This window comes from Pagrus major, chromosome 8 (assembly GCF_040436345.1).
Source record: "Pagrus major chromosome 8, Pma_NU_1.0".
Taxonomy (NCBI): domain Eukaryota; kingdom Metazoa; phylum Chordata; class Actinopteri; order Spariformes; family Sparidae; genus Pagrus; species Pagrus major.
The window spans coordinates 21,358,075-21,372,331 of record NC_133222.1 but is presented as its reverse complement, the minus strand read 5'-3'; the positions used below and the strand labels follow the sequence as shown (position 1 = coordinate 21,372,331).

Here is a 14,257-nt window from a genome sequence, read left to right as displayed (position 1 = left end):
TAATTTTCTCGAGATCTCGAGTTATTATCTCGAAATAACAACTGCCATTTTCCCGAGATAACGGGATAATTTTCTCGAGATCTCGAGATAACGAAACTTTGTTTTCCCGAGATAACGGGATAATTTTCTCGAGGTCTCGAGTTATCTCGAAATAACAACTGCCATTTTCCCGAGATAACGGGATAATTTTCTCGAGATCTCGAGATAACGAAACTTTGTTTTCCCGAGATAACGGGATAATTTTCTCAAGATCTCAAGTTATTATCTCGAAATAACAACTGCCATTTTCCCGAGATAACGGGATAATTTTCTTGAGATCTCGAGTTATTATCTCGAAATAACAACTGCCATTTTCCCGAGATAATGGGATAATTTTCTCGAGATAACGAAACTTTGTTTTTCCGAGATAACGATATAATTAATTCGAGATCTTGAGATAGTGACTGTGATATAATAGGCCTGAGATTATGGAGATGCGTATATTATCTGTAATAGCAAGGCATAATGCTATTTCAGCTAAACTATTGTTTTGTTTTCTCAAGATCTCGAATTAATAATATATCGTTATCTCAGGAAAACAAAGTTTCATTATCTCAAGATCTCGAGAAAATTATCCCGGGCTTCCGTACTTGCATAACAACTCAACAAAATTAAAATCAAAGTAAAATCAACACCTCTGACAGCCTCAACAAACAAATTATTACAACAGGGCCATTATATTGTGCAACAGTCTGATGAGTTCAGAACATGACACTTTACTGTAATGCAGCCTTTAAAACCAACAAAAGACAACACTTATGCCATCTCACCATATTACGATATCCAAAATCTAAGACGATATATAGTCTCATATCACGATAACAATATGATGTCAAAATATTGCCTAGCCCTGTTGTTTTGAATGGTGTTTCTGTTTGATCTTACAAATAACTTGTAACACAGTTTCTCAAAACACTTAGAAAAATGGTAAATTGACAACATTATGATCACACCGAATCCCACTGCAAACAGAACATGAATATGAGAGATCTCACAGTATCTCCTCAATGAAATTATTTAGCAAACCTGGCAGTGGTCTTCCTCATATATGTGATTGACATTTCTTACCTGGCTGGACGCGAGTGGCCTGGAGAAAATACTGCAGTGCCTTTGCATAATTGTTTTGGTTCTCAAGGGCATGGCCAACATTATTCCACAACTTGGCATTGTTCTTGTTGACCTGAAGAACCAGACAGTTTGAGAAACATGATAATAAGTTTGTTTTGTATTGTGAAGATCGTTATCATTATTAAGAAACGATGAGTCATCTGTTAGACCGTGTATTGAGGCCTTTAATGACAAGTCGGTTAGAGATTTGTTTTAACATTGGAAAACAGCCAGGATATACTGAAGTGGGCCAAGAAACTCTGGCAACGCTGCTTTAATTGTCTTTCCAGCTTACCTTCAGGGCAGAGGTGAATAGAGTATATTCCGACTCCCAGTCCCAATTCCTGTTGAAGGTTTTAACTGCATGTGTAGTTAAAAGCACCCCAATTATCAACCACGAAATCTTCTTTAGGTGTCTACAAAAGAAAAAGTTTCAAATTATACTGATTTGGTTATAAAACAAACACAAGAATTACTGACATTTTATAATTCAAAGAGTCTGATCATTTTGTGAAAAGTACAAGAGTGCACGGTGTTCTTTCAATCAATAACTTCCTGGAAAATAGGACAGTTGTATTATATTCAGAGCAGTAATTTAATTTTGGACAAACACTCACCCTTTATGTGACAGAATCTTGAAACCATGTGCAACAAGAACACAGAAGCCCATACTGGGAACATAAAGTACCCTCTCTGCCACAACGAAACCCACAGGGAAGAAGAGGTTGGACGCAGGAATAAAAGGCAGGACGATCAAAGACAGGGCCTAAAGGACAAAGACAAAAAAAAGACTAAAGTCCAAATGAACTTTCTTGACTACATTGTAAAGTTCAGATATAATGCTTAACATGTGCTACAGACAATGATTATGCTAGGGCTGAAACAATTGGTATATTAACTTGTTAGTTGCTGGATAGAAAATAATTTGGCAACTTTTTTCAAAATCTAATAAACAATTGCAGTCAATTTTCTGACAAAAACAGAAAATTAAACTTTTGTTTATCTTGATATGACATAATATTTGTGGGTTTTAGACTGTTGGCCAGACAAAGCAAGCAATGTCTAAGTTCACCGTTTAAAAAAAAAAAAAGATTCAATATGCAAAATGATTCACTAATTGAAACAATTATCCGTGGATGAATCAATAATGAAAACAATTGCTAGTTGCAGTCCTAGATTCAGCTTCTAAAAAAGTTTCTAAAAAAAACCAATAACAACAGACAGGCCCAAATCTGTCCATCTCAGCATGTGTGAGCTGATGCGAAGGGATCTGATATTGTAGGTTGTGCATCCTCCTGCACTGGCTGTAGCCTGATGGTTTGCACTGAAGCTATATGTATATGTATATATATAAAACTGACAATCAAAGGAAATATCAAATAGTGTCTTATTACAGTCACAAGTGACATGACGGTTGATTTATGGGATACATGAAGCGAAAGTGGTGAGTACAGAAACTAATTACTTATGTTCAAATTAAAGTAGGTATCTTATTCCTTGTATTACTAATATACAGCTCTGGAAAAAATTAAGAGACCACTGCAAAATTATCAGTTTCTCTGATGTTGGTATGTGTTTGAGTAAAATGAAGTTTTGTTTTATTCTATCAACTACTGACAACATTTCTCCCAAATTCCAAATAAAAATATTGTCATTTAGAGCATTTATTTGCAGAAAATGACAAATGGTTGAAATAACAGAAAAGTGCAGTGTTTTCAGACCTCAAATGAAACAAAGAAAACAAGTTCATATTCATTTATAAACAACACAATACTAATGTTTTAACTTGGGAAGAGTTCAGAAATCAATATTTGATGGAATAACCCTGATTGTTAATCACAGCTTTCATGCGTCTTGGCATGCTCTCCGTCAGTCGTTCACATTGCTGTTGGGTGACTTTATGCCACTCCTGGCGCAAAAATTCAAGCAGCTCAGCTTTGTTTGATGGCTTGTGACAATCCATCTTCCTCTTGATCACATTCCAGAGGTTTTCAATGGGGTTCAGGTCTGGAGATTGGGCTGGCCATGACAGGGTCTTGATCTGGTGGTCCTTCATCCACACCTTGATTGACTTAGCTGTGTGGCATGGAGCATTGTCCTGCTGGAAAAACCAATCCTCAGAGTTGGGGAACATTGTCAGAGCAGAAGGAAGCAAGTTTTCTTCCAGGACAACTTTACGTGGCTTGATTCATGCGTCCTTCGAAAACACAAATCTGTCCGATTCCAGCCTTGCTGAAGCACCCCCAGATCATCACCGATCCTCCACCAAATTTCACAGTGGGTGCGAGACACTGTGGCTTGCAGCCTGGCTCTTCTTTGCTTCTCATTGATGAAGGGCTTTTTTCTAGCTTTACACGACTTGAGCCCTGCCCCTAGGAGCCTGTTTCCAACCGTTCTCGCCGTGCACTTCACCCCAGCTGCCATTTGCCATTCTTTTTGTAGGTCACTTGATGTCATCCTACGGTTGCTGAGTGACATTCGAATGAGTTGACGGTCATCCCGGTCAGTGGAGTCGTTTTCGCCCTCTGCCGGTCTGTAGCTTTGTTGTCCCCAGTGTCTGCTGCTTGACCTTGTTCTTATGAACCGCCGTCTTAGAAATTTTAAGGATGGAAGCAACCTGACGCTCACTGTATCCCTCTGCCAGTAAAGCCAGAATTGAACCCTTCTTTTCCTCACTCAAAACTTTTCTTTTCAACTCTTTTGGCATGGTCAATAGTTATTTTTTTATTCCAATTACTTTTGAGGTACTACTAGCACTGTTTTTGCCATCCAGCTGGTCCTATTGCAAGAGGATAGTGATGACCACAGCAGTGGTTTTTATACTTTTCCTCGTTAAATGAGATTTGAGTACAGGTGATCACCTAATCAGTACCTCATTAAGTAGAATGAAGTGTGCTTGTGTTGGAATTCAACAGACACTGGAATGGAATGGCTTTCACAGGACGAGGATCGCTTTAGTACAACTTCAATAATAAGTTTAACTTCTCTATTTTCAATTACATTGATTGGACAAACACACTGACTCTTACTTCTTTAACTCCCTATAAATGTCACAATGTCAAGTATTCTGATGGAGAGTCTATTCCTGTTCAGTGTAAAGACTCATCTGAATCCATTCACCATTGTGTAACAATCTGAATCTAACATCTGAATATAAAGGAACAAGTATTTACAGCCAACATACTGTAAATGCTTCATCATATTCCATAAAAATGCCAGACAAAAACTGCAGAGTTTACCAAGAATTAGTTAATTTTGACAAAGTTTTCATGTTTTAAAAAAGCTTACAACTGTCTGTGTAGAGTAGAGCTGAAATGATAAGTTGATTTATCAACTAGTAGATTGACAGAAGTTAATCAGCAAGATCAATTTTGAAAATACATTTTCCATTTCACAATTTTATGGCAAAATGTCAAAAATGTACAGCTTCTAGCTTTTGGGGCAGCATGGTGGTGCAGTGGTTAGTACTGTTGCCTCACAGCAAGAAGGTCCTGGGTTTGGATCATGCTGGGGCAGTGCCCCGAGGGCCTGTGTACAGTGTGCATTTTTCCCTGTGCTTGTGTGGGTTTCCCCCACCATCAAAACATGCACATTAGGTTAATTCTCCAGTGCTCCCTCGGGATGGGTTAAATGTAGAGTTTCACCATGTTGTACATGATATGTGACATAAATACAGATTCTTCTTCCTCTTTTCTTTGTCAAATGTGACTATGTGCTGGTTTTCTTAGTTCTCTATGACAATACAATTTGACATTTTGACATTCAGTAGACTAATTAATTAAACGGTTAGTCAAGAAAATAAATCAGCAAATTAATTGCTAACCCAGCCAATATAGGACGGAAGGCACTTCAGAGCCTCCTCAGTGGACAGCTGCTCTCTGAAACTATTTAATGTGTCTCACGCTCCATGTGAGACAGCTGGTAGCTTTGCAATGAAGCTAAGTATGTTGATATGATATGATATTGTTATGAAACATATTCCAAAATGCTCTTAGCAAACCAGAGTAAACACTGCAAAGGTCATAATTCAGTTTATTTTGTGTTGATTTGTGGTCCCCTTTTCTAAACTTAAGCTGAGAGCAATGCTTTGAGGGAAGTTTACTGACCTTGAAGTAAGAGAGCCATGGGTCTGTTGCACAACAGATCCTAATTTGTTTCTGTGTGCCACAATGAACAATCACCACTCATTCATTCCTCCGAAGCTTAAGAAAGAGCTTATGTTTTATCTCTTCTCATTTGTGCTGATTTAATGTTAGCTGGTAGGAATGTTCTGCAATCCTGATTTTGTCTCAGTGAATCAACAATGTAATGCAGCATACGTCATAAGACTTTTGCTATCGATAAAAAACAAGAAGTAGACAACAAAGGTAAGAACCTGAGCAACTGTACTGACCATACAGTACTAAAATCTCTAGTCCTGCAAATGATGGACCATTTTAGCATTAGCTATGATGCTCTGCTATAATATCCAATTAGGCTGGATAAAGAATGGTAGGACCTTTGACTTTTTAGATATTTACTGTCATGACTTTAACATTTTAGTAAGTTGTGGCATAAAAACCTCTTTTGTGAGCTCACGGTGACAGTGATGTTTGATCTTCCACCAACAGGTTCATCCTTCAGTCTTAGCTTGACACTTTTGCCAGATTTAAAGAAATTTCCTCAAGGTGTTCCTGAGATGTCGCATGTATGCGAAAGTGAAAGACAGACCTCCCAAAATATCATGCCTCTGGCTACTGCTATATCCCAGATGCCAAATCCCTAATTTGACTCACAAGGAGCGAAAATATGCATGATGGGTTTTACAAGAGAGAAACACCATAAAGTCTGTTTTAATGAGCTTTTGTTCATAGGTATCGAAGATATACAAATCTCACTTTTTGCAAGCACTATGTTTCTAATTGTACTAACTGCTCTGCAAAGAAGTGGTTTTGTGTAGCAATGCTGCTGTTGCACCTTGTGTTAGATATAAAGATGGTGGTATGTTGTACTTGTCTGAATCAACAAAATACATTTTGTTGGCTGTGTGTCTTCCCATCCTGTGACACCACTTGATACCTCTCTTTGACATCAAGAAGTGACACAGTGTCACATCTACTGTACAGCATACTAAACAATGCTGCAGTCTGACCTCTGAACTGCGTTGACCATATGCAAATTGTGACAATACATATTGCATCATTGTGCATTTGAATAATCTGACCAAACTTCCTCTCACCATGATGACAGTCTTGGCCGAGGTGTGTCTGTAGCGCAGGCTGTGGTAAGCTAGCAGGCCCAAAAAAATGTAGAACACCAGGGTGGCCAGGTTACGGAGGTCTATGAGTGACTCCACCAGAGGAATGGTGCCCATAGTCCAGTCGCAGCAGAGCTCAGAAGGATTCAGCAGAAGCCACGCATTCACAGGAAGAAGGTAGTTGAAAGTTAGCTGTCTCGTGGGAGTGGGGCTGACTGCTGCCGGGTTATCAAATCTACCATAGAGAACACAAAGAAGAAAAGTTAATCTTACCAATAAAGCACAGCATGGGTAAAGCAGGAGAGGGTATAACATTTGCGTAATATGGACTGGTGTGACATTTGCAAGGAAAAAAAGCTAAGTCTAACCTGTGTCAGTATTTACATACATATTTTGCTGAAATATTCCCTTATTTGGTCCCCTTCATACTAGGGTTGGGCCGATGGACCGAAAATTGGGTTCGCCAATAGATGAAAAAGAAGTATGTTGCTGCTCACTGCACTATCATTACGTCTCCATGTCCTGTTAATTATTTTCTTATTAAACCAGCTCAGTTAGTCGAACCAAAGACACTCGTTTAAATTTGTGGCAGCAGTGTTTCTTTACCCGAGGGCTGCTGTTTCTCTCAGTCATGCTGTTTTTATACACAGTTTTCTTAGCTTAGCCTCCTTGGCTAGTCGGCCAATGTTTTTGTTTTTAGCATATGAGGCTGAACAAAGCTAAGTTACGGACATGTGGTGCAGAGGTGAGGCCACTTTTAGATCTGGCACAGCAAGATTCATGTCAATGCAAAGGTGGGAAACAGCGGCGGCTACAGTGGTGAGCTAATTTGCCACTGCTGCCTTAAGACAACACTGAGGGGACACGTTGCCTCAAATTTCTAAGCAATGATGTCATCGTCCATCACGATGTTTCACTGTAGACATCGTCATCTGCCAATTTGGCAGACATCGCCCAACCCGTCTCCATACTTCACACAATATACTTCACAATATATTAAATACAATACAGCAAATTGTATTTTATGTATTCATTGATAATAGGGTCTTTATCTTAAAACCTTAAAGAGATGTCATAAAATACATTCTAAGCTTTGCATTTATGGACATTTACTTTTACTGTGACAGATTGATACATCTTGCTGTTAACATTTTATTAGATTTATTAGGATAGTCTTACAATCTTTGTCATTATGGTGAGCCTCCGGAGCTCACCATAATCCAACCATAGTTCCAACATCACTGGTTGGGAGATGAAATCACATTATTTTTTACAGACTGGCTGTCAGCTTTGAATTGAAAAGTTCCTATCAAATAGTGAGATAAGTTGAGTGAAAAGTTTCATCTTGATAAAGGAAAGTTCAGAAAATGTCAGAAATGAAAGGAGGCGTGTGTCATATATTACATTGCAATCTGGCCGATCAATTTTTGTGACTAAGTGAAATTTGCATGAACATGAACTAAAGGAAATGTCAGGGGTCAGAAGATTTATCCTCTGGCAACCTCGATGTCATCCATGGCGAATTTCAATGAGGACTCTGCCCTAATTTTTTGCGACCTTTTGTTGTAGACCAAACTGCTGGCCATGGAGAAAGTCTGACCACATGGTGGTGCTACATGAAAGGTTAATAGGTCTTCGATGTCGTTAAGGGGCCATTAACATGGGACAATAAATATCCATTCTGAAAATGTGTGGCTTTCTGGCCGGTAGCTGTTGAAATTTTCTCTTTACTTGTGTCAGATGAACAGATAACCAACTAACCAATTATCCACATTGCCATACTTTGAACCAGTTACTAGGAGGGCTAAAACAAATTTGAAAATAAAAGCAACTGCAAAAATGTAAATGTATACAGAAATATAAGACCCATCTGAGGAAGGCTCTGACAACGAAAACATCTGATCTTACCAAAAAAAAAAAGACAACGCTCTAAACAATGAATATGTTTTGTCTATACAGCTGCCAGTGACAGACCTAGATCCTTAACACATGATGTCTCTCTTTGGTGTTACAGGTAAGCCCTTCCTCTCTTTATTTGATTTTAAACTGTTCAGGTCCAGCAGGTAGTCCAAACTTGTTTAATTTTCCAAAGAAGTAGTCCTCCTCTTTGAAAAACTGATCACAACTGGTGATAATCTAACACAGAAATTCTCTCAGACAATCCGGAGACATCTTTAGGATTACACCCAGAGGATTAGCACATCTAGATTTATTGTGTGGAATCTTATCTTCAAGATCAAATGCCATTAGGTTTAGTCTGTGTGGAATCCTGTACAGACTATTTCAAAATAGTCTAGAGTCAACACTTAATCTAATAGAGTTATTAACATTTGGCCATTGGCATAGTGTTCTCAATGGGTCAAATAGTAACCCAAATACTGTATTTCTCCTGAATTATTACCATTACAAGCTCATATCTATCATTTTATCCACTTCAGGTCATGGTTGTTGTTGCTATAAAAGACAGATTGCGCAGAAAACTGAATCTAAAATTAATGAAAAATAAAATTTTCTTCAATTCAGTTTGACAGGATTCATAGTCCATGGTTACAAGCACACATTTTTTTTTTAACAAAAGTGTAATAAATACAATCGATGACTGAACAAAGTTCCTTATTTATTCACTGAGTAAGTAAGCAAGTTGGTTTAACCATTCTCTTAAGTAAAATGCAGGTCTTCGCTTGAATAAATTAAAATAAAATGAAGAATTAAAAGATGAGAATGCCCTTCAAATTTACACACCTTCACGCAAAAGGACTTTAGACTTTCTGAAAAGGACAAGAACATTTTTTAATTTGAAACCTTTGTCTAAAGGTTGTCAATTTTCTTCTTTAAAAGTATTATTTGACAATTATTCAATAAATCAAAAGCATAATTATTAGAAAACCATGTTATGAAGACACAATTAGTTTATGGTCGTGATTATTATTCATATAATTGAGTAATTCAGTGCTAAAAACTAAGTCAATACCTAATGCATGCACTTTTGAACTTATGATTGGCAGGGCAAGTAAAAATTAATACATCTAGCAACTCTGAGCGTCAGCTCATGATGGAAGTAGATAAAGAGTGAGTGATCTTGCCTCCTTGTCATTATGTAGAGAGTTGCACACGCACAGTATCACTCAGGTACACACAAAAAATGCTGGCGTAAAGACGTTTAAGAGCTTTGGTAATAACTTTGGTATTTGTTTTTATTTGATTACTGCTTATAACAATACGATAATACTATACCAGTAACCAATTTGTATAGAGGCAAGTATAAATTGACTTTGGGAAAGTAGATTTCTGACCCACTCGCCCCTGACCCAGCAAGTGAAAGAAAATATTAACGATGAACCCTGCCCCAAAACCTGGTCTTCAACATGAAACTAGACTCTCCTGCATTATGAGCTCTTTGAAGCTGCACATACAGCACAGATCTTGTGATGCACAAGAGCTCCAGAAGATGATTGCAATGCTGAGTACAGCATGTATGCATCGTGACCTACATAAGATCCTGTGACCTCTACAAGCTCTGTTCACTCATATTAAATCCTAAAATTCCCCTGCTATGAAATATCATATAACAGCATACATATCACAAAAACATATTTCCCTTGCGGGAGACTCAGCATGTGTTATCTGGGCAAAAAAAAAAAGAAAGATGAAAAGCATGCCAGCTTTTCTCGTACACTGTCCTGTAAGAGGATTACAGGGAGTATTCTTTTGGTTGTTTTGGGTTCGAACACCTAACAGCTGGTTACTTTCAACATTTGAGGTCATGGAATTAGAGTCACACTGAAAAGCAACTACAATGCAAATGTATGCATGTAAAACTCATTTTCAGGCAGCGCTCTATGCACTACAAAATAGATATAGATCTGTTAGTCACATCCATTAACTGCAGGAAGACAAAAGTCATGGGAAGATTTTCTACTTTAATCAAATAAATAAAGACATTATGTAAACTATTACATAATCTGAAATAAATAAAGAACCAGAGTAGTATAATGTGTTTATATAATCCTGCAATCCATTTACATCTAAATCATGACTGACTGTATTCCACAGTCCGTTAGTATCTACAAATGTCTTTTCCTTTTGTGCAGATGAGATACAGCAGATGAGATACAGCAGCTGTGATACAGCAGCTGTGATACAGCAGCTGTAGAGCTAGATTTCTTACCAACTTTAATCACCATTTTAATGCAGGTGATGGGATAATGCTGCCTACCTGGTGAAGACAGGAAGCTGGGACTGGATGACTTGGACCCTGATGATGACGAGCAGCAGGGTGCTGATGACAAGGACAATGAGCTTCAGCAGGGTTTGTAGGACAGCGTAGGGGAAACCATCCTTACCCTGCAGGACGTGGCGTAGCGTGTCCAAAAGCATGGGCAACGTAAACTGAGAGCAGCAACAGAGATGAAAAGTCAACTCAATATTTTAATGTAATGGGTTTCTGCATAATTTTAGCTTTTCACTTTTTTGTTCCATTTTGATGTAAACAAATATTTTTGTTGTAGACTGCCTTTAAGCTTATGCATAACATGAGAAGTTAGCAAAAAGCCAGCCCTGCTTTGATGTTGCTGATGTTACCAATATGAACAAAGAGTGACCACATGTCCACCTTACCCCTTGTGCAACAAACACTTCATGGACACAGCAGATGCCCACAACAGTGATTCCCTGCTCCTTACACAGTGTTGCTGCAGCCACTAGAACGACTGTCAGAGCGATGGGAGCCCAAACTGAAAAAAGAGGAAAGCATACTCTTAAATAACAACAACAAAACATCCTTTTACAGTGGTTCACCGTTATGAGTGGGCAAATTCTAGGTAGACAGATTATTTTGATAAATGATATGCCAGTCCCTGGTACAATGCAGCCTTCTCTTATTTAAATAAATAAAGGACACAACCCAGTTATCCTATGCAGTATTTGAAAATCCATTATTTAATGTAACATTCAGACATTCCTAATCAACATGGAGAACCGTAAAATATCACATAAGCAAACATCAAACATTTGCACTAAGGTCAATCAATGATAAAATACCACTTCAAAATGAACAAAAAACCCTGCAGGGAAGTCCGGAATTCACTCTTGTGTTTGCTCTTGTTACCAGGGTGGATGCTGTTAATCATAGGACATAACACAGAAAAGGAAATTATATTGATGCATTTTCCATTAGCCAGGAACACTATTTGCCAGTCGTGCATCATGTGTTTACATGAAATATCATAACTAGTCCTATAAACACCATCATGGAACCTGTCCCTTATTTCCACTGCTATTTATTTTTTGTTTGCCAGTGAAAGGCAACATCTTGTTCATAAACTTTGTGACCTCATAAGAACTTAAAGGATCCTGATCAAAAACATTTTGTTTGACAATCAGTAGCTTAGATATAGTCTGAGGGGCATTTGTATGCCTTAATTGGACAGTGACAGTGGAGATCAGACATGAAATGAAGGGAAAGGGATGGGAAAAGACATACAACAAAACTTGCTGGCCAGATGCACACTGGGGACATTGTGATTCACATTCGGCAACCAAATTCCTTAGCCACCAGGACACCCTTTTGTTATGTTATTTTAAACTCTCACATATCTATTGTATTGGTCTAAAAATCTAGTGAAGGTTGGGCTTTAATTAAAACTTATGTCATGGCTTCTGTTCGTTTTGTTACTTTCAAATGTTAACAAAGGACTGACGCAGAACTAGAGCAACTCCATGCGAATCTAAAGGTTTGAAGGCCTTTATCATACTGTGTATGGTTACTGCATGTTGCACATAAAAAACAAAATTGTGAGGCACTGATGTTGTAGCACAGAAATTTTCCTCAGGGTACAAATACAATTACAACGTCTGATTACATAACAGATTCCAGGACATGGAGAACCACAAACAAATTACCAACTGCATATGAAACACAGGACATAAAGGTGCGTCTGCATTACATTTTCAACAATGAACACTGTGTCAATGTTAATATAATTGCAGTCGACAAGAAACAGGTGAGTTATTAAATGACAGAATATCCAACCTTAATTGACTTTTCTAGGAAACAAAACTGTGAGCCTGAAATTCTGAACCCTGATAGTTTTCCTCTGAGTCATTTGTTTGATCCTCTCCCAACCCCTCCCTCCTGTTGCCACAGGCATTAAACTGTGGACTATTACTGCTTATCAATGAATAAGGAGGACTGCAACATTGCCAAAGACCTTTCTGGTCACTGAGGGGTACTTGTGTCCGATAGTCAGTCACAAGTGGGCATTTTGAGTTTTGTTTCCCATCTCTGTCTTGAATGTTTCCAATAATAGTGTCTTAATAGAAAAAAGCTGACATGACATGAACACAGTAAATCTTGGTGCAAGACTGGTGAGGTACATTGGACTTACCAATGGAGTGATCTGCACCGGTTGATTTTGTGTAAGCCAGGAAAGCAGCCAGGAGGAAGATTGAGGAGAGAAGTTCAGCTCTGCCAACCACACCTGTGACCTGATGACAAAAAATGACAGCAGTCAGTACAGCGGTCCCTCCATACTGATTTATACTTATCACTTGTTCATTTTACATCTAATTGAGGTGCAGACCACTGTGAGTTAATTTCAACATTAGTGTATTTTCATTTATATAGATTAAAAATACTACTTTCTTAATGAGACGTTACTTTCAAAATGCCATGCTGTTTTGCCATGGGCGCTCAGGTGTCCAGGTGTCAGAGCTTCCCTACAGCACATGACCGTTCCTCCCCAGGGGTCAAAGACCACCACAAATACATCCTCAATGTGTGGGAAACTGTCAGTGACAAAAGCCTAGAAGCACGTTGCACAATTCCCGATACACTTCAAGTTAAGAAAATAATCAAGAGTAACGCTTTGTTCTAATCCCTGTTATGACATTACAGATCTACTTGACTTACGCAGTAGCCAGATTCCACACGTTTAAGCCTTTGAATCCAGCTATAAAAACAGGTCTATTCAGGTAAATCTTCTCAGGAGATGGTAAGCAGATATACATCTCTGTAAAACAGCCTCTTTGACAGCAACGCCTGTCATTTGTGTAAATGATGACTGCCCTCGTGTGGAAGAAATAACATCTCACTTATATCCAAAGACCTGAGTTCTTAGAAACCGACATACCCTAAAACCACACATAAGGGTTCTGCAAATCACTTTACAAAAGAGCCTGTTGAGTCTCATATGTATCCCTTAAGAGCACACTAAGCATTATAAGACGGTTACAACTTCAGAGAAAGGTTCAAACAAGCATTCAGACAAGGCTTACGCGTTGTTCACTGAATAACCTACTAAGTGGCAATTGGTGGCAGAAGAAATAACTCACTGGTTGCTTATTTATGGAACTACAATACTGTATATCACCGTGTCCTTTGAATGGTGCAGTATGTAGCTCTCAAAAAATCCCACTGCACAAACAGATTCATAATACCTATTTAATTGGTCACATAACATTTTAAGAATCAGGGGAAGGATACGTTTTTTAGGCAACAAGGAAATCTAAGGAACTTGCAGTACAACTGCTTATAGACAGTCTTAAAATGTTCTCATCATTCCATCAAAGCTTATTCAACAGAATGTTAGATAAGGTGACTACAGCTAAATTTGGCTGAATTACTTAGACTACAAATCCAATTTTCATGTCACTTTGTGTGTCTGACTCTACAGCATTAGGGTGCCTCTTTCCAGTAAGTGCTTTCCTCTTATTCCATTTTAGAGCTTTAACATACCGTTGTCAACGACACGAAATAATTTGTATTTAAAGATACTTGGATACACCAAAAAAAAACCCTGAAGACTCCATTCAAAACGACAGATAACCAAAAATCACACTGAGAAAGACATGGGGACACACAGGGACTCTTTGTAC

The 14,257-nt window shown here is 38.3% G+C and overlaps 1 protein-coding gene across 3 annotated transcripts in view; it reads right to left on the bottom strand.

Annotated features, from left to right (window-relative positions):
• tmtc3 (transmembrane O-mannosyltransferase targeting cadherins 3) overlaps positions 1 to 14,257 on the bottom strand; it is a 40,252-nt gene that overhangs the window by 21,641 nt on the left and 4,354 nt on the right. For all 3 annotated transcript variants that reach the window (XM_073471985.1, XM_073471986.1, XM_073471987.1), the window contains exons 4-10: positions 12,769 to 12,868; positions 11,000 to 11,115; positions 10,599 to 10,771; positions 6,365 to 6,617; positions 1,764 to 1,912; positions 1,442 to 1,562; positions 1,108 to 1,219 (exon numbers count right to left, since the gene is read on the bottom strand). In XM_073471985.1, coding sequence (XP_073328086.1) covers positions 1,108 to 1,219; positions 1,442 to 1,562; positions 1,764 to 1,912; positions 6,365 to 6,617; positions 10,599 to 10,771; positions 11,000 to 11,115; positions 12,769 to 12,868 — 1,024 coding nt within the window. The remainder of the gene's footprint in view (positions 1 to 1,107; positions 1,220 to 1,441; positions 1,563 to 1,763; positions 1,913 to 6,364; positions 6,618 to 10,598; positions 10,772 to 10,999; positions 11,116 to 12,768; positions 12,869 to 14,257) is intronic.